This window comes from Magallana gigas, chromosome 3 (assembly GCF_963853765.1).
Source record: "Magallana gigas chromosome 3, xbMagGiga1.1, whole genome shotgun sequence".
In the NCBI taxonomy this organism is placed as follows: domain Eukaryota; kingdom Metazoa; phylum Mollusca; class Bivalvia; order Ostreida; family Ostreidae; genus Magallana; species Magallana gigas.
The window spans coordinates 45,840,847-45,859,733 of record NC_088855.1 but is presented as its reverse complement, the minus strand read 5'-3'; the positions used below and the strand labels follow the sequence as shown (position 1 = coordinate 45,859,733).

At 32.5% G+C, this 18,887-nt stretch overlaps 2 protein-coding genes across 2 annotated transcripts; both read right to left on the bottom strand.

The window, feature by feature from the left end:
- Nucleotides 1–888: 888 nt before the first annotated feature.
- On the bottom strand, nt 889–3,597 carry LOC136273386 (prostaglandin E2 receptor EP4 subtype-like). The gene is made up of 2 exons (XM_066077804.1): nt 2,723–3,597; nt 889–1,211 (listed from the first exon to the last, which is right to left on the bottom strand). Exons 1-2 carry the CDS (start codon nt 3,488–3,490, stop codon nt 957–959), a joined length of 1,023 nt encoding a protein of 340 aa, XP_065933876.1. The 5' UTR covers nt 3,491–3,597; the 3' UTR covers nt 889–956.
- Nucleotides 3,598–12,796: 9,199 nt separating this feature from the next.
- Nucleotides 12,797–18,052, bottom strand: LOC117680736 (prostaglandin E2 receptor EP4 subtype). Its single transcript, XM_066079996.1, has 2 exons — nt 17,180–18,052; nt 12,797–13,178 (listed from the first exon to the last, which is right to left on the bottom strand). The coding sequence occupies exons 1-2, from the start codon at nt 17,945–17,947 to the stop codon at nt 12,912–12,914; spliced, it is 1,035 nt and encodes a 344-aa protein (XP_065936068.1). The 5' UTR covers nt 17,948–18,052; the 3' UTR covers nt 12,797–12,911.
- Between the last annotated feature and the right edge of the window lie 835 nt (nt 18,053–18,887).

Genomic DNA, 18,887 nt, shown 5'->3' with positions numbered 1-18,887 from the left:
ACATGCATATGAAAAAATGTATGTGAAAAAAATTATGCAATTTGTTGATAAAAGATTACGCAATACGATCCATAACTCTATTCACGGAAGAAAGTAAACTGAATGGTAAAACCACACCATACAACATTCGTCAAGTTTGTATCCATTTCAATGTATAACAAATGGGGCCTTACTGTTTGTGTTTTATCTTTCTGTAAGTTTAAATTTTGATATTTTGTTATTAATTTTCAAACATAGTTTATTGAGCATTCAAATTTTGCACGTAGATTCAATTTTAAGTGAATATCCACATAAATATGTTCAGTTGTAAGACGTATGCTTGTAAATAATATTTATATTGCAAACTTATTTAAAGAGATATAGCGCCTGTTCCAAAAAAAAAAGAAAAAAAGAAAAGCACATAATTACCATGTAAAAAGGGTATATATTATCTTACATCACATCATAAAAATCTTCAGGTTTTATAAGGGATATATAGGAAATTAGTTTGAATGCAATTAAATTGGACATTTGACTTTTTGAACCACTTTAAACCAAATTTTCAAAGAATGATTTTAAACCTAAGCTGTAACTTTCAACAACAAAAAAACCCCAATCATTTTGATTCTGACTTAAATATGATGATTAAAAAGAAATTAAGATTATGTAAGAAATGATGCAATTTGTTGATGAAAGATTACGCAATACGATCCATAACAGAGTAAACTAAATGATAAAACCACACCATACAACATCCGTCAAGTTTGTATCCATTTCAAAGTATAAATGATTATGAAAGAAATTACGTCCTCATCAAGATATATAAAATAAAATACAAAATTATATGTATATTTCAAATCAATTTTATGTACATATCAAGAATACGTTTTATAAACAAAAAAAACCGATATGATAAATCTAAACAAAAATGCATCCCTCATTCGAAAAAAACATGTATATCAATTACATAAATGGGTCTAACATGTCCGAGATGATGATATAGTTGAAACTTCGCATACTCCCGTAGATTCCCTGGTGAAACATACTGTTGGTAGATACCCACTTTTGCGAACTCGTTGAACTAACTTAGAAATATTTAAAAGATTTTCTTTTCTCAAAATGATATAGATCCAAGGGTCAACGATAGCGTTGCTTATGGTCATACGCACTGCTAAGAGTTCTTCAGGTCCATTCTTTGGGTCACTTGAGCTGGCGTTAATTAGCATTCGGACCTTTAAGAATATAAGTACAACAATGCAAGTATACATGTACATGTATATATAAAATGTATTTATGGACATGTATTAGTCTAGAAATAATATGAACCAAACATTTAGCAATATTAAATAATGAATTTTATTAACACAGAAAGCACACATATAAAAACTTAATAACAAAAGTTGTTACAACCTCCTGTATTTTTCTTGATTATTAAGCAAATGATCTATTGTCGAGCTATTCTATAAATACCTTTGTTGAAGTTTAATGTTTAATTAAATGATCAACAACCATTTTAACTTTATCATAACGAAATTGACATTTACCACATTGTAATGTTTTTGCCTTGGTGTGTTGTGCTTTTTTTCACACTAAAAGATATTTTTCTAGAGTTCAGAGTACAGTTTTTAAAAATGAATTTATCGTAAGCTTTATATTAATTCAATAAAACAAAGGACTAGCCTAAGGCCTAATGAATATTTATCTTTGGATCAGAGAAATTATATAGATATAATCGCAAATATGCACACATAAGTGTGTTAAGTAAGTCTCCTTATAAAGGAAACAAAACATTAAATGCATCTTAAAATCCAGGATTCAAATCTTAAGATTAAGCGATATTAAAGAGGAATTAGTAATTGCAAAGTGCAAATCTATGAATCAAAGCAAATTTCAGAAATTATTATAATATATCTTTCAATCGAGAACCTTAGGGAACAAATATAGTAAAATGTGAAAAAAAATCAGCAAAAGCTAAGAGCTGTAGAACTTTAAATGAGTGATAGCAAAATAAAATAATAAGAGACTTAATTATTATTCTTTTAAGGTTTAAGGATACTTGAATCATGAAGCAGCAAATTATTTCTAATGTATGTTTGATTTTTTTAACCTTTAAATACTGCAAATCCCCCTTTCTGTACCTCGGGAAAACTAAAGACAACTAATAATATATCCTCTATATCGGCTATACAAAATTAGCATGAAACAACTTTTAAATGATTAAAAAACTACCTGACACAATCCCAGAAAACTATATGAAAATACACTGAAGATGTTTGATTAAGGGGAATGTGCAGCCATCTTGTACATTTGAGGATAAGAATGTAAACATTTCTTGAACTGGCTTGTTTCTGCACGAAACTGGCCAAAAATGTTGCCAGAAGATATAAAAGCAATAAATATAAAGTCCTACATGTCATTTTGTTTAAGATGTATGCATATAAGAACAAGACAATGCCTTTTTAATCACTCAGAACAGCTGTCGAACTGCGCAGCTGCAGAATTATTTTGAAGATTTATCCTCAAATGTACAAGATGGCCGCACGCCCCCTTAAATATCTTGATTACAAACATACCAAAATATTTTGAACAAAACGTTATTATGATATAAATATTTATCAAATATAAACTATGCACTTTACACTTATTATTTCGAAAAGTATATTATAAAAGTAAATCATTCAAACTAAGAATTGATAAAAGACTTGATTGCATTAAAAAACTAAAATTATTTTAATTTATTTACCATTAATGGACCCCAGCATATTGAGAAAAGCGTCACTATCAAGAAAAGGAAAACCATGATAAAAATCTCATTTCTCTTTCTCTTGATGTCCGATGTTGAACGGTTTGTTTTTCTTTTTAAGGCGTAGACAACTGCTATGTTAAAAACGACAGTGGTTGATAAAATAAGTAATCCAGTGATTGAATATATGTACGTATTTATTCGCTCCAGTGTTCCTTTGTTTGCAAAGTCTAGAAAACACCAAGAGCCCGGATAAAAGTTTTTCACAGAGCCAACACCTACTAAATTAAGAGATGATATACAAGCTACGAAAATCCAAATGACAACCAGAATTATATTCGTTCTTTTGACTTGAGACTTTCTGTAAAATATCGGAAAAGTGACTGCCAGGAATCGGTCAAACGACATAGCACTGACGATAAAAGCAGAAGACATGAAAGAGAAAGACATCCAAAACGAGACAAATCCACAAAGTTCTTTTGGGAAGTCGTATGTGAATCCAGAAATGTATCGAACCATTACTGCAGGATATACCAGAGCTATTCCACAGAGGTCGGTGATGGCTAGACCTCCAACTAGTCTATAAAACGGCTTCCATTTGTGTCGAATGGACGACCGATAGAGGAGAATCATAGCGATCAAGTTTCCAGACACACCAAAAAAATACTGAAGGCTTGGAGGGACAATGCTTTCAGACACCACTGTTTCATCAGTAGAGTTGGAATTATTAAAAGTGTTTGTAACCCCGATTTCTAATTCACCGTCCATGTTCAAGAATCTTAAATTCCGGAATAGTACCACCTTTGTATATAATAAACAGTTCAATACAATAATAAGAGAGATACTAAGTAAATACTAAATGGGAAGTAAGTTTTATAAACATAGATCTATTTTAGTTACAACATCCCGATTTTCCCCCTGAAATTCGTTAATAATAGGGGTTTCCGGTATTCAGCACCCATTACATTTGAACATCACTACTGTAAACTTAAGGAAGCTCTGGTGTGATACTTGATAAAAAAACAGATGTAGTTACTTGTTTGGTAGTAAATCTATTATTTGTAAAAGTTATTAATCGTCAGTTCTACAATAAAATGATGAATAAATACAATGTCTATCAGGTCATATTACTAGATTAAAATTAACATTTAAACTACAATGGATATTCCTTAGCACGCTTTTCTCTAATTTTGCTATATTTAGAATATCGTTTTCTTCCAATATTTGAAGGTGGCATGGGACAGTTGTTTTTTTTTTTTATACAATTCATTGTAGCCAGGGGATGCGTTTCTTTGGAACTCTGTTACTAGAATTTCCTCAGTTCCCATTCAGCACAAATACCTTTAATTCAGTTTTTACAGAGCCAACACCTACTAAATTATGAGATAATATCCAGGCTGAAAATATCCAAATACCAACCAGAATTATATTTGTCCCTTTGACTGGAGACTTCCTGTATGATACTGGAAAAAAGACTGCTAGGAATCGGTCAAACGACATAGCACTGACGATTAAAGCAGAAGACAAGAAAGAGAAGGAGAACAAAAACGAAATAAGGCCGCATAGTTCTTTAGGAAAATCAAACGTAAATTTTGAAATGTGTCGCGCCATTACTGCGGGATATACCAGAGCTATCCCAGAGAAGTCGGTTATGCAGTAGAGTTGGAATTGTTAAAATTATTTGTAATGTTGATATACTCAATATCCATGGCAGATATACGTCAATACCACTTCACGTGAAATTCGTTATACATATGTAGATATAACACTGAAAAAAATGGGAAGTAATTAAAATAGGACAAATAAAAACGTTAACAGTAAATTTATCATTAGTTGTAACATCATTGGCTGCATGCCAAACATGTTTGATCTATGTTTCTTTAAGTGTATCTCATCCGAGTTTCTGTAATTGTTTTAATTGTTTCTCATTATCAACATGTCAATTCAAATCATTTTATTTCCTTAAGTGGTACAACTTAAGGAGAGAAATATAAAAATGGGGTTGGTATTTTTTTTTTTTGGGGGGGGGGTAAATACATTATAAAACAATTTAATAAAGATAGCTTTTTATTCAAAAGCGAAGCAAATAACATGACTAAATATTGACGCAAATTATTAAAATGCACTCAAAACTACCGCAAAATTGGCATGTGAAATATTGTCAATCAAGGTAAAAATTGTCACTATCATGAATGGCATTCAATGTTATAAAACACAGCAGAGGGTACGCAGGAAAAACAAAGAAATGTTTAAGCGATGGACGTGAACTAAATACATTGTTGGTCCATCTTAATTATGGCCACTCATCATAAGACGCCTTTTTGGACACATAGTTTGAAAGACTTTCAAAGGGTATTGGTTGCAACATTAGTGTATTATACATCAATGGAGTAAATCCGTGGTTGGTTCAAACAGTGCATTTAGCCCGGGACAACGCTGCTCAGAACCATATTTCAGCCTTGTTCAGGTAAAATAACGATTTATAGCAAAGCGTGAAATTAAATTTATGTAAAATCAATTGGGAATAGTACAGTATGTTTTAAATTTTCAGACTATTCGAAAGTGGTAGAAATACAAACTATGGTTTAAAATGTTGCAACGAGCCAATATCAGTTCCTGAACTCCAAACCATGGATGGCTCAAGAAAGAGCGGCGAAATTTTCAAAGACAGGAAATGACATAATTTGATAGAGATGACAGCCCAAGATTTTAACAACCCTTAGAATTTCTTCTCTTTGATGATGCTCAGAGATGATAAAGTAAACGAGTGGTTCAGAATGCATTGCAATGTTAATATTAAAAAGCTTATCTAAGTACACAAATTAAATGAAACTTTGAACAAACAGGACATGTTAAAATCATTGAAATTTAAAGTAAGAAACAATGTCATGACTGTATAATAACTTTAAAAGTTCAGGAAATATGAGTTTTAAGAATTAATATAGTACACTTTTTTCATTGTAACACACAAGTATACTTTCAAGAAGACATACATTTACACGAAGGAGGTGGAAGTGCATAGGAGCATAGAAACGTATCAAGGACCATTTCAAGAGGATGTCTGGAACCGAGAACCACCAGTTTAAGGGACACCTGGTAGAGATTATGTGCAGGTCAGTTGTCATATCGGACATGTATGTCATTCCTTGACCTCGTAAAGTCTGTGTATCCCCTAGACAAGTCTGTGACATACCAGGGCTGGATATTAAACCAGGTAAGTTATAATGGAAAAAAATCAATATAAACCTAATGATGAAATAAAATTGAAGTATTTGTAAAATAAAAATAGCATAATTAATTTTACGTTTAGTTTCAAACATCTAAGAAACTCTGCTTCAGAATCCCAATCAGATATAGACAGCCTGAGCGATGGAGGTTTTTCGAACTGTCTAAGCGATGGAGGCACCTCAAATTGTTGCATAGTTATTTCGGACGACTTTGAATTTCCAAGAAACATAACAGCTAATGACACCACTGCGCATTCGAGAGAAGCAGCACCTTGGCAGTGTGTACAGATTGTTAATGGATTGGGATCCGGACAAGACATTGATAAACTCTACCCCTATATTAGGTCTACCACATTTTAAGAATTTACATGAAAGCATTGTTTACAATACCATAGTAAGAAATCGAATCACATTGAAAAAAGAAATGTTTCGCAAAATGTGTGTGTGTGTGTGTGTGTGTGTGTGTGTGTGTGTGTGTGTGTGTGTGTGTGTGTGTGTGTGTGTGTGTGTGTGTATTAGGGATGTCAACGAGTACGCGGTTAACCGGGTACTCGATCGAACGTCCGAGTATCGAATACTAAAATCGGTACTCGGTTACTCGGATGTATATTTTTTAATCTTACTAAGTTTATTGAATAATGCATTAAAACATCGGTTTTAAAACTTAAAATGTCCATTGCACTTGTACATACAGTAATTAGGATTTCCTACGCTTCTAAATATGCTAAATGACCGTTATCGCCTGTGGCAGTGTTTATATACATGTAGTAATTATCGTGACCAAGCACCTGTTACCTAGCTTTTCTCGCTTTTGGCTGTCATCTACCCTTATTTTTGGCTTACTTTAATGATTTGTTTTCACTGAACATCGTTTATATAGTCTATTATATAAATTAGATAGCACACAGTGGAGAAAATGAACAGACCTCCTATGCCGCCACCGACTTCAAAGGTTGGAAATATTTTAAAAGAACTGAAGATTCAAAAAAAGTAAAATGTCAGTAAAATGTCAGCTGTGCGAAGTAAACTTATTCTATACGGGGGGAACGACAAACATGTTAAATCACATTCGTCTTAAACATAAGGAGGAATTTGACAGGCCAGAAACTTCAGAAAAGCAACCGACTTTATCGTATTTTGTAAATTCTCTAAGAAGCCGTAAATTCTCGAGAAAAGAGACAGATGATATTACACGTGCGATTGTTGATATTGTTGTGTTTGATTACATGCCGTTACAAATGGTCGAAGGCAAAGGCTTAAAAAACTGATGTCCATCGTCGCACAAAACTACAACATACCGTCCCGTAATACTATATAATCTAGGATCGAAAAAGTGTACGAAGATCGTAAATCCGCTCTGTTAGGAGAACTTGATAGAGTTGATACTGTAGCTCTAACGACTGATACTTGGACGTCAAACGCAACAAAAAGTTACCTAACAATTACGGAACATCACATTGAAAGCGACTGGAATTTGATGACAAATGTTTAAGTAACCCGCGAAATGCCTGAACGACATACAGGAGAGAACATAGCTGAAAATCTCAAAAAGTATACGGCCGAATTCAATTTAAATTTACAGTTATCAATGTACTTGTTCATATTCATTTACACTTTTACCGAGTACCCGGGTACTCGATCGGAAAAACGTCCGAGTAACCGAGTACTAAAAATTGACCGATTTGACATCCCTAGTGTGTATATATATATATATATATATATATATATATATATATATATATATATATATATATATATATATATATATATATATATATATATATATATACCTTCTTCACCAGCAGACTCTTCCAATCGAACACCAATTCGTCCTTCAAGAGAGAATCGAAGTACCTATCAAATACACATAAGTTTAGGATAAATATGTCATCAAAGTGTGGGAGGACTTCCGAATTTGAAGGTTGAATAAATTTATTACTTACATACTTTTAATGTTCATGTCAGGTTTTTGAAATAAACACGATGCTCCCTCAGACAAAAAAAAAGGAAACTTTGTAAATCATCTGATAAAGGTAGTAAATCAGTGAATGCTTTATTTATACTACATTTTTTACGGAATAAATGAAGTACATGTACATGTATCAACATATATTATGAAAATATGTACATTATTTAATACGTATATGTATAAATACCTATATATTTACATTCCTCAACTTAAGGGTGTACGCAATGGTGGAAAAAGGATGGTGTGTGCCATCCTGCGTCATTTGTAGAAAAGAACCCAGTTCTTGCTCCCAGAAAGAGGGATACATCATCGATATCTAATCCATACTCAATAGCTGCATTATCGTAGTCTGACCAGGACGATTTTCAGTTTTGGTAGATTGGTTACTGAATGGCTGCATTTGACAATGCGTGTTCATTTTCCGTTTCTTCATTGTTAGTAAATACATGGTGATCCTTAAATTCTGATACTATTTTAAAACTTCATAAAACTCTTACCCGATGAGATAAACTGTTAAATAAGGTATCATTCTAATCTCCAGTGGCTAAAATGTTATTTCATTTTTACTTTACTGAAAAAATCTACTTGTGTTGGGTTTTTCATAGTGTCCAATCTTTACCAAATGGCTAGAAAATCGAGCTGCTCTACTTTGAGACTCGTTAACCTGTTTTCCGTTTTATGATGAACTGATTTTTGCAGACATTAAAACTTTTTAGAGTACCGGTAGTGGGGTAGTTAAGAATTAAAGATGGAAGAAAAATAGAGTTCACCATACAGGCTTATATAGTAAAAGAAGAACTATGGACAACTCAGAAAATCAAGATCTCTGTTTTGTCCAGATTCTCTAACTGATCATCTGAAGAAAAAAACTGAACATGTTAGCAAGAAGTGTATTCAATAATATCCAAAATAACATAATTTTGAATAATAGTAGATCAAAGCATGAAAAATGTACCTTTAAACATCAATATTGGTTGTGTGGTTTAAAACAAAATTGAATAAAGTATCATTCCTGTTGCAGAACATATATTTTTTTTAGTTTCCATATAACATTTTTAAAAATTGGTTTGTACATTTGAGGTTAGATCCCGGTGCCTTTGGGTTTGGGTGCCGCGCTCAGGCTGTCTTGACTATTCGGTGTTCAATTTGTATCGCGTTTTTATATAAGTAACGGTTACCTTAGGAGTTAATATTAGAGCTGGGAACTATTTTCTTGTAATGAGTTATTCGGTTCTTGTGGTATTTAAACCCAGGACCAAGGCTCTATTGCCATTCGACAACTTAGCTACGACCACTTAGTCGCAAAATTGCTGATGTTTTTCTTTTTTCTCGTTTTTTAAAAGATAGCTGATCTCGATGTCCTGCTTTTGGCAAGAATATCTTTTTAGGATGCAGTACTTTTTGCGGTGGATACTTTATATTCGGGGCTGGCTGTTCCATGGATGAAACCAAATTTACTTGTATATAAAAACGATAATAAATTTGGCTAATGTTGTCACCTCCTTCATTATGCGTTTGTTTCGTTTATTTATATGATTATGAACTTGAAATAATTTATGTTCGGCTGAGCGAAGCGAAAGAGAACATAATTAGCCTAGATGGTGACTTACTGCTGCATTACTCATAACCGTGGCGTAAACCTGGGGTGGGGGTATTTCATTTGATGTTTTTAAATGATCAAGTTATTAAATAAAACCTTAAAATCTCAAATATTAGAGCTGCTAAATGAAAGAAATGAGGAGAGGATCCAAACAGAAGTGTAAAACAGGGTGCGATGACAATTTGTCATAAACGCTATATTTTTGTACCTGAAAAAGTAAACCATAGGACGTTATTTTGCTACTTTGATGTTTATATTTAATTTTCCAGCTCTGCTATGTAAAGTATGCAATGGGCACTTACAATGTAACCTACATAGTGTAAAACTATACCTCTTGTATATTCATACGATATGTTTCACTAAATTTAAATTTATTCTTTTAAGCTGTAATGGGAATTAAAAACAGTCTCCGATATTTTGGACCCCCTGTATCTATCTTAACATTGAAAAGGTTTTTAAAAAAATCATTTCTCTTTTTTGATAGAATGTTTCAACCTTTTAATTTCAATTTATTTTTATACATTATTTCCTTTACGAATCACGATTTGTCAGAGATGAATACAATATTCCTACTTTGCTCCTCATTTTCTCTCACGAAGAAGTAGAATATTGTTATAAAAAAAAATCAAATTGAATATTCATGATTATATTCGTAATGTTTTGGATCTTTTCCTTAGATTTAAAAATAATACAAGTTTTCTGAATGGATGTGTATCTGTTCATTGAACTGACCCATCTTTTAGCAGGTGATAGTTTTGTTTTACAGGGAAGAAGTTTGTTTACGGTAAATTTCACCGGAATTGGTAAACGATATTGATTTACTCTTAAATAATGAAAAAAAGTACAGGTATAATAATATCTGCTAACGATATAAATTTTTATCAGTGGTCAGAATCCTGATCATAAAGGGTATAATAATATCATTAACGAACTGCCTAGCCGTCCATTAATGATAACATTTCAAAATTATATCTTTATCGGTCAGAATTAACATCCATCAATGAAATGAAAAGAAACACTGTAAAATAAGTACGTAGTTTACTTTATAAATTTAAGATATATTTTTATTAGCCGGGATCTGCTGAGAGCAGAGTCCTGGCTGTAGGCAGGCAAATCGCCAATGTTACTATAAATAGCATACTTAAAAAGTAAACAAAAAACCGAACAGCGTCAAAGTAAAAGTTTCCGCTATACCAAATAGTTACACAAAGGGCCACGTTTTGTCAAAAGTGTTGGGTTTTTTTGTTTGTTTTATTTTCAATTTCGAGAGAATTGTCTGTCTTTTAAGTTTTCTTATTAATTATGTATTTTAAAAACAAGACTATGCATTTTGGACACATACCATGCGCGTGGATTTTCATAAACTACTTTGCTGCGCATTGAAGAAATGGGGGTTGAATTTAATACGCTTGTTGCAAAATTCAAGGCAGCAACTGTTGAATTTGTTTCTACTAGACAGACATATTTTTGTTAATAGCTGCTTAAAAAATTTGGTCGCTCTCTGATGCTTTGCCGAAATAAAAGGCATGAGAGAGAGAGAGAGAGAGAGAGAGAGAGAGAGAGAGAAAGAGAGAATTTTCAGTCTTTACTACACAATATGCACAGAGACACATCAAAAGAGCCCGGCTTTCAGTACTTCAATTATATTAGTTGATGGACTTCAACCAATGATGATATAATTATATTTGAATTCGGTAAAGTTTGAATCTTTATGATGCCTTTTATAGTATGAGTTAAAGTCAATAGTGTAGTCATCCATTCGACAGGCAATTTGCCAATTCTTGAGCAGACACAAGTATGCGTCACATTTCCTCCTTAATGTGACTTCCACGGTCGGGCACTGAAAGCTAATGTAATTATATTTCTAGTATATGCAGGTCTTAGAAAACAAAAGTTACGTTGATGTTTCTTTAACGACCTATCGCGATGAATAAGTTACATACACTTTACTAACGTTGCATAATATAATGTACATAATGGTTTAAAAGGGCCCTGCAGAATTTTACAAATTAACTTCCGTGTAGACACAATGCGTGTATAACAAAAACCCAAACAAAATAAACTTAACTAAGGTAGAGGACGCTGGACCTCGGAATGGATTCTTGTCATCCTTATTATGGCAGAGGCTTGGTTATCAAAGAGCTTAGAATTCAAACTGTACATGTACTCTATGACTCGAAACTTGTAATAACTGGTCTTGTTTACAATTAATTTGCATTTTAAAAGATTTAAAAAAAGTAAATTCGTTTAAAAAAAATACCTAGAAAAATTACTTACAGATGTCAGTATGAACATTAAATACAAAAATTGTTTTGTAACCTTCTTTACCAATAAATGAGACACATCGTTATATTGATACGCTTTGTGTTGGTTGCCTCAAATTACAATATAATGACTCCTAGTTTATATGTAATGAAAAAAAGCTCCGACAACATAATATTGCGATGAAGATCATTTATTAAAGAAATTAAGCTGCAATGGATTTAAATTGATGCATAGAGTATTCAAGAAGACACATCGAAAAATGTCCATAACATGAAAAGAGGGACTTGAAATATCGCAGCCTTTCAATATTTTGTGAAGATATCATAATTTGAAACATATTGTTTAACTATTTATATTTGACATGCATATTCAACTAATATAACATCGTGTCCTTTAAAATTTGTTCAAAGGTGAGACATCTGATAGTGAAAAGTATTTATTTGTCTTATCTATTTGGTTTATTTCGAATTGGTTGAATGGCTAATATGTATGAACAATAAATAAAATGGCTGCTTCAAAATTTATTAAAGCTTTCAAATCTTGGTCGAGAATAACTTCTCGTGTACAGATATTGACAACCGGACTACCAATCGATCTATTTAAACATATTTTATCAATTTATTTTCGATCGGGATCGGAATCAACATATCTTCATTCTCATTTGATGAAAGGATTGAAAATTCAATATATTTGAATGACTAGTAGCTCAATCACTTGTTGTAATAACTTTGGATATTTATGTTTTTTGTTCCCAAATCAATTAAAATAAATATGTTATTGAGTAAATGAAATGCGTGGATCCAACTTATTTTCGGGGTGGGAGAGGGATCACGGTCCGAAAGACATTTATGTTTGCCGGGTGAGATAAGGGTATTTTAAACATATTTCCAAGGGGGTGGGGAATTGGACCTGCTTTAATGAAAAGTTACTAAAACCTTATAAATTAACTTTCAACAAACATACAATAACATCCGACATCAACTCGTTAATTGTATGTAGGATATGGCGCATTTTTACATGGGGAACACACAGATTATACATGAATCAATACACAAGTCAAAAACAAGATGTTCAAACCTAGCTAAATAAAAACGTATTCGGCAATCACCACAAACATGGTTATTAATTTCATAGCTGAGTGGAACCTGTCCGAGATGTTGATATAGTTGAAACTTCGCATACTCCAGGAGATTCCTTTGTCGAACACAAAATTGGCAGACGCCCACTTTTGCGAACCCGTTGAACTAGCTTTGAGATTTTTATAAGATTTTCTTTTCGCAAGATGATATATATCCAAGGGTCTACAATGGCGTTGCTTATGGTCATACGCACTGCTAAGAGTTCTTCAGGTCCATTCTTTGGGTCACTTGAGCTGGCGTTTATTAGCATTCGGACCTTTGAAAATAAAAACAAAACAAGACAAGTTATATATCATATCAAAATGTGTATTTATGGACATGTGTCTATTGTCGAACAATTTTATACCTGAAAGTTTGTTGAATGTTTTATGCAATTAACTGGTCAACAACCATTTTGTCTGGGTGTGTTCTCCGAACGCCTACTCCTCAATTAAAAATAGTAATTGGTCAAGGCAATTATGGGGCCCTCTAAGGGGACACAGGTAGACTTTACCTGTATATACTTTGGGACACAGGTAGACTTTACCTATATATACTTTGGGACACAGGTAGACTTTACCTGTATATACTTTGGGACACAGGTAGACTTTACCTATATATACTTTGGGACACAGGTAGACTTCCAAGATGCAATAAATAGTGCTAATGGCTGCATGTACCTGGCATTATATCAAAAATACCATATTTTTTTAATAACCTAAATGTTTCGGTGAAATAAAATAATCATTAAATATTATTAAAAATAATAAAAATTAAATATCTTTCTTCATTTTTACATTTACATCTTAACAAAATAAAAATAAAACATTATATTATAAGGTATAAATTAAAATATGAGACAACCATGTATTTATGAGTTTGTTATAAAACAATGCTATGTGTCAAAATAAAAAGAAAATTGTATATAAAATGTTATGCAATTTTAAAACATTATTTTATTGTTTTAAATTATATGAAGTGCTAATAAATTAAATAAATATATTAAAATTGATTCAATATTTTATTTCTATATTTATGCAACAATTTTAATCATATTATAAAGACATTCAAAAGAAGATGGGGGAATAAGATGGCGCAAATGCCCATTCGGTTTAGTAGTAAAATACAATTTTGAATTTATGTTTCCCCAATTAAATCTATTCAAATATATTATAATAAAACTTTGCAAAAGCAAAATTTCTAACTATAGTCAGTTTTTAATATATTTAACAAAAAATAAGAAACAAAATTATTGTCGGAAATTATGGTGGTATCGAACCCGTAACATAATGTTTTCCTCAGTGCACTATGCAAATTTCATTTAGCATGTGTTAATTTTTATAGGCCTAGTAAATTGTTTCACCAAAATAAATAATTTCTATACATCAGAGTGATGTTAAAAAATACTTATAATTCTATTAATAAACAAAAAACTGAACTAGTCGATAACAAGGACACCGCTTAGCGGCGCATCCCCTCGCGACATGACTTGTTATCGGGAGAAATGCATTATTTAGGAAAATACTTGTAAATTTATCAGATCCAAAGACAAATTACAATATTATTTATTAAAACCACTTTGAATTCATAATATCTATTTTATCCCAATCCCCAAGCTTTGTGGTGTATAAATTGGGGAAGGGGGCGTGGAGTTACATTTACGTGGTTATAAAATTTTTTCTATTCTTAGCAGAAACTCAACACATATGCTTTAAAGTATAATAATTTTGATTCATTTGGTGACATTTATTTTTATATTAGCATACATAAATACATAAATGATCCGTATACATTATGAAACGCATAAAAAAATTCCGAAAATTGAAAAACATGCGACATTTTACATTTTTTGGCTTCCTTGTGTATCTAATAATTACTCCTAACAGTTTGTTAACGGTATAAAAGCGGTAATTAGCCAGAATATCAATTTAAATTATAGCCCCGATCGTTTAAAAACTCGTTAATTAGATAGCGTGTCACGTGGTACAGTGACGTCACATGCGACCTTCTTCGAACAGCTGATTGTAAACAAATTGTAGGATTAGCATTATCTTCTTTAAATTTTGACATTCATTCACCATGTATGTCGTTTTTTTTACATGCTGACTAAATTAAAAGAATCATATAATTCAGTCGTACATGTTTGAGCCACTAGTACGGATAAAAAACAATGATATTGCCGAAAAAGCGACGATGAAGTCGGCAATGACATTCAAATTGATCGACGTGTAAACATTGTAAACACAACTTAGTAAGGATTGTAGCTCAAATAAATCTGTTAAAGGTGTTTATTTAATAAAATCTACAACAGTCTCGTTTTTTGGCGTTCCTTACGACTCATTATGTTCATCATTGTAAAACTGTGGTGCACAAGAAGTTTGTCAGTTTCTTCGGCAGTAACTGATCACAACTCTCTAAGGTTGTTAACTCTATATTACACTGGATTATGAAAGCAGGCAAGAACGTTTTCCATAATTATTGTTTATTTCTGTAAGATCCCATCTCCGTATTTTTTTTTATCCATTTACTTATAAATGTATATCAACAAACTTTGTCTATTTCTCGCGTAACAATCAATATCGACAACTCGATCCATGACTTCTCCCACAAAAAATAAAACTCACAGAAATCTCACCTACCGTACTAAAATTATGATTTCTGCAGAGGTGAGTTACATGTACGAATGAAGAAATCATGTTTACAAAACCGATGCATACATGAACGTATAGTTTAACAATAAGAAAAAGAAAACAGCTAATGAAGCGAGGCGGTATCCAAAATGGCGTCCCCTCTCGTTAATTTTCTCCAATGAACTTGCGTTTTGTACACAGGCCCCTGTGCATAAACTTCTATTTTTTTCTTTTTGAGAAATTAATACGATTTATTTATGAAACTATAATTACAAAAATGTACCATATAATTAATAACATATGAATTGAATGTTTATTTATAAATCCTCTCGTCGACAGATAGACCCATATTTGTCACAAGATTTCCGCATACTTTCGTAAGGGAAACTTAAAAAAACATTACAGTCCAAATCCCCATTTTCGGTGGCTAAATCACCCATAGGAGGCACAGAACACCATCATGTCCCGTTATGGGCAATTTGATAGGTGATAATTAGTGTAATTGTCGTTTAAATCTAATCCAATTACAAAGATGGCTAACAGCACCTTCTCGCTCGAGGTCGCATATGACGTCACACATCATGGCGGGTAGATCGAGAGAGAAAATATGCATATCGCGACATTTGAATTTCATCGCTTTCAAACTCACGAATTAGGCAGAATATTTTATGAAAACGTTAATAAACTTCATTTTTAATGAGTATAGAATGATTTTATTTAAAAAAATTCCGAAAATTGAAAAACATGCGATATGTAGTCTGCTCTGATGGACAATTCTAGTTGCCTGTCATAAGTCAACCCATAGTAGTAGATATGCAGCTATTATTAACTATAGCACATAATTTTGGCGTGGTAAATGTGCGATATCTGTCAAAGTCTCCTCTGAATTTTGAACAAGTTCTATTATTAGATTTCTATAATTAGAAATATAATTACATGTATGCAGGTGCGTTGAGTAATGTACATATAAGTGTGTTGTTCTTTATCAAGGAAACAAAACCTATAATGTACATCTGAAATCCTTTAAGTTCAAGATGAAGCGATTTTAAAGCGGAACTTGCTTCATCAATGTGCAAATCTATAGATCAAGGAAATTTCAGCACTTGTATAAAGTTTTAGAACGAGAGCCTTAGGAAACAAATAACTACAGTACTGAAAAATCAAGCAAAAACTAAAACTATCCTTTAATTATAGCAAAGTAGCGTAATTGATTGTTGTTCATTAAGCTTCAATGATATACTTCTTAAATGAAGCAGCGAATTACTTCTTAAGTATGTTCTTCGAAATTTAAGTATTGCAAGTCTTATAACCCGTACCACGAGAAAACTAGAGACAGTTAATGATAGACTCTGCATATCGGCTATACAAAATAAGTATAAAAATCTTTTAATAATTTGAAAGCTACTTGTTACAGCCCTGGAAACTATATGAAAATACTTTGCATATGTTTTGTTAAATCTATCGGTTATGAAAAAGAATATATTGAACTAAAAGTTATTATAACATCTACCTTAAAATTTATCTTACTCATTCTAGACATACATTGTAGCACTCATTATTTAGAACGTATAATAATCAGGACGAATCTTTTAAAGTTTATATCTTATTAAAGACTTAATCGCTTAAACTATCAATTACCTATACATACCATTAACGGAACCCAGCATATTGAGAAGAGCGTCACAATGGAGAAAAGGAAAACAATGATGAAAATCTCGTTTCTCTTTCTCTTTATGTCCGATGCTGAACGCTTTGGTTTTCTTTTTACGGCATAGACAACTGCTATGTTAAAAACGACAGTGGTTGATAGAACAAGTAATCCAGTGATGGAATATATGTACGTGTTTATTCGCTCCAGTGTTCCATTGTTTGCAAAGTCTAGAAAACACCAAGAGCCCGGATAAAAGTTTTTCACAGAGCCAACACCTACTAAATTAAGAGATGATATACAAGCTACGAAAATCCAAATGACAACCAGAATTATATTCGTTCTTTTGACTTGAGACTTTCTGTAAAATATCGGAAAAGTGACTGCCAGGAATCGGTCAAACGACATAGCACTGACGATAAAAGCAGATGACAGAAAAGAGAAAGAAAACCAAAACGAGACAAATCCACAAAGTTCTTTTGGGAAGTCGTATGTGAATCCAGAAATGTATCGAACCATTACTGCAGGATATACCAGAGCTATTCCACAGAAGTCGGTGATGGCTAGAGCTCCAACTAGTCTATAAAACGGCTTCCATTTGTGTCGACCGGACGACCGATAGAGGAGAATTATGGCGATCAAGTTTCCAGACACACCAAACAAATACTGAAGGCTAGGAGGGACAATGCTTTCAGACACCACTGTTTCATCAGTAGAGTTGGAATTATTAAAATTGTTTGTAACCCCAATTTCTAATTCACTGTCCATGTTGAAGAATCTTAAATTCCGGAATAGTACCACCTTTGTATATAATAAACAGTTCAATACAATAATACGAGAGATACTGAATAAACGCCAAATGGGAAGTAAGTTTTATAAACGTAGATCTATTTTAGTTACAACATCCCGATTTTTTCACTGAAATTTGTTAATAATAGGGTTTTCCAGTATTCAGCACCCATTGCATTTGAACATCACTACTGTGAACTTAGGGAAGCTCTGGTGTCATACTTGATAACACACAGATGTAGTTACTTGTTTGGTAGTAAATCTATTATTTATAAAAGATATTAATCGTCAGTTCTACAATAAAATGATGAATAAATACAATGTCTATCAGGTTATATTACTAGATTAAAATTCATATTTAAACTACAATGGATATTCCTATGCACACTTTTCTATAATTTTTTATGTTTAGAATATCGTTTTCTTCCAATATTTGAAGGTGGCACGAGACAGTTTTTTTTATACAATTCATTGTAGCCAGGGGATGAGTTTCTTTGGAACTCTGTTACTACAAATTCCCCAGTTCCCATTCAGCACAAATACCTTTAATTCACTTTTTATAAGGCGAATCACTAATATCTGAAGAAAATTACAAGTCAAAACCTGTAAAATTCTCTACATACTGGTTTTTATGAGATTTTGGCCCTTTCATATTTTGCTAATTTTTCATGATTTTTCAGCTTTTTAGACCTTCCCCAGCTAATTCCCTCCAACGGGTTGACCTTCATTACCGCGTGCTTGTTGCACCACCACATGTCAGAAATTTACCGGTGTATATGTCCCATCCACCTACTTTTCGTCTTATTCTACCTCCCGTCTGTAACTTCCAATTTCACTGTGTAAATTCAACACATTAGTCATAGCCGCAGGTTTCGCATTTTACTTCTGATTCTCATGTACCTAACATATTGGTCCTACA

Bases quoted from the DNA above. Each gene is read 5' to 3' on its own strand.
- LOC117680736 (XM_066079996.1), bottom strand. From the start codon at position 17,947: ATGGACAGTGAATTAGAAATTGGGGTTACAAACAATTTTAATAATTCC. The intron at 13,179-17,179 runs GTATGTATAGGT...TTATTTTCAAAG, and splicing joins TATGCTGGGTTCCGTTAATG to GTCCGAATGCTAATAAACGC.
- LOC136273386 (XM_066077804.1), bottom strand. From the start codon at position 3,490: ATGGACGGTGAATTAGAAATCGGGGTTACAAACACTTTTAATAATTCC. The intron at 1,212-2,722 runs GTAAATAAATTA...ATATTCTTAAAG, and splicing joins TATGCTGGGGTCCATTAATG to GTCCGAATGCTAATTAACGC.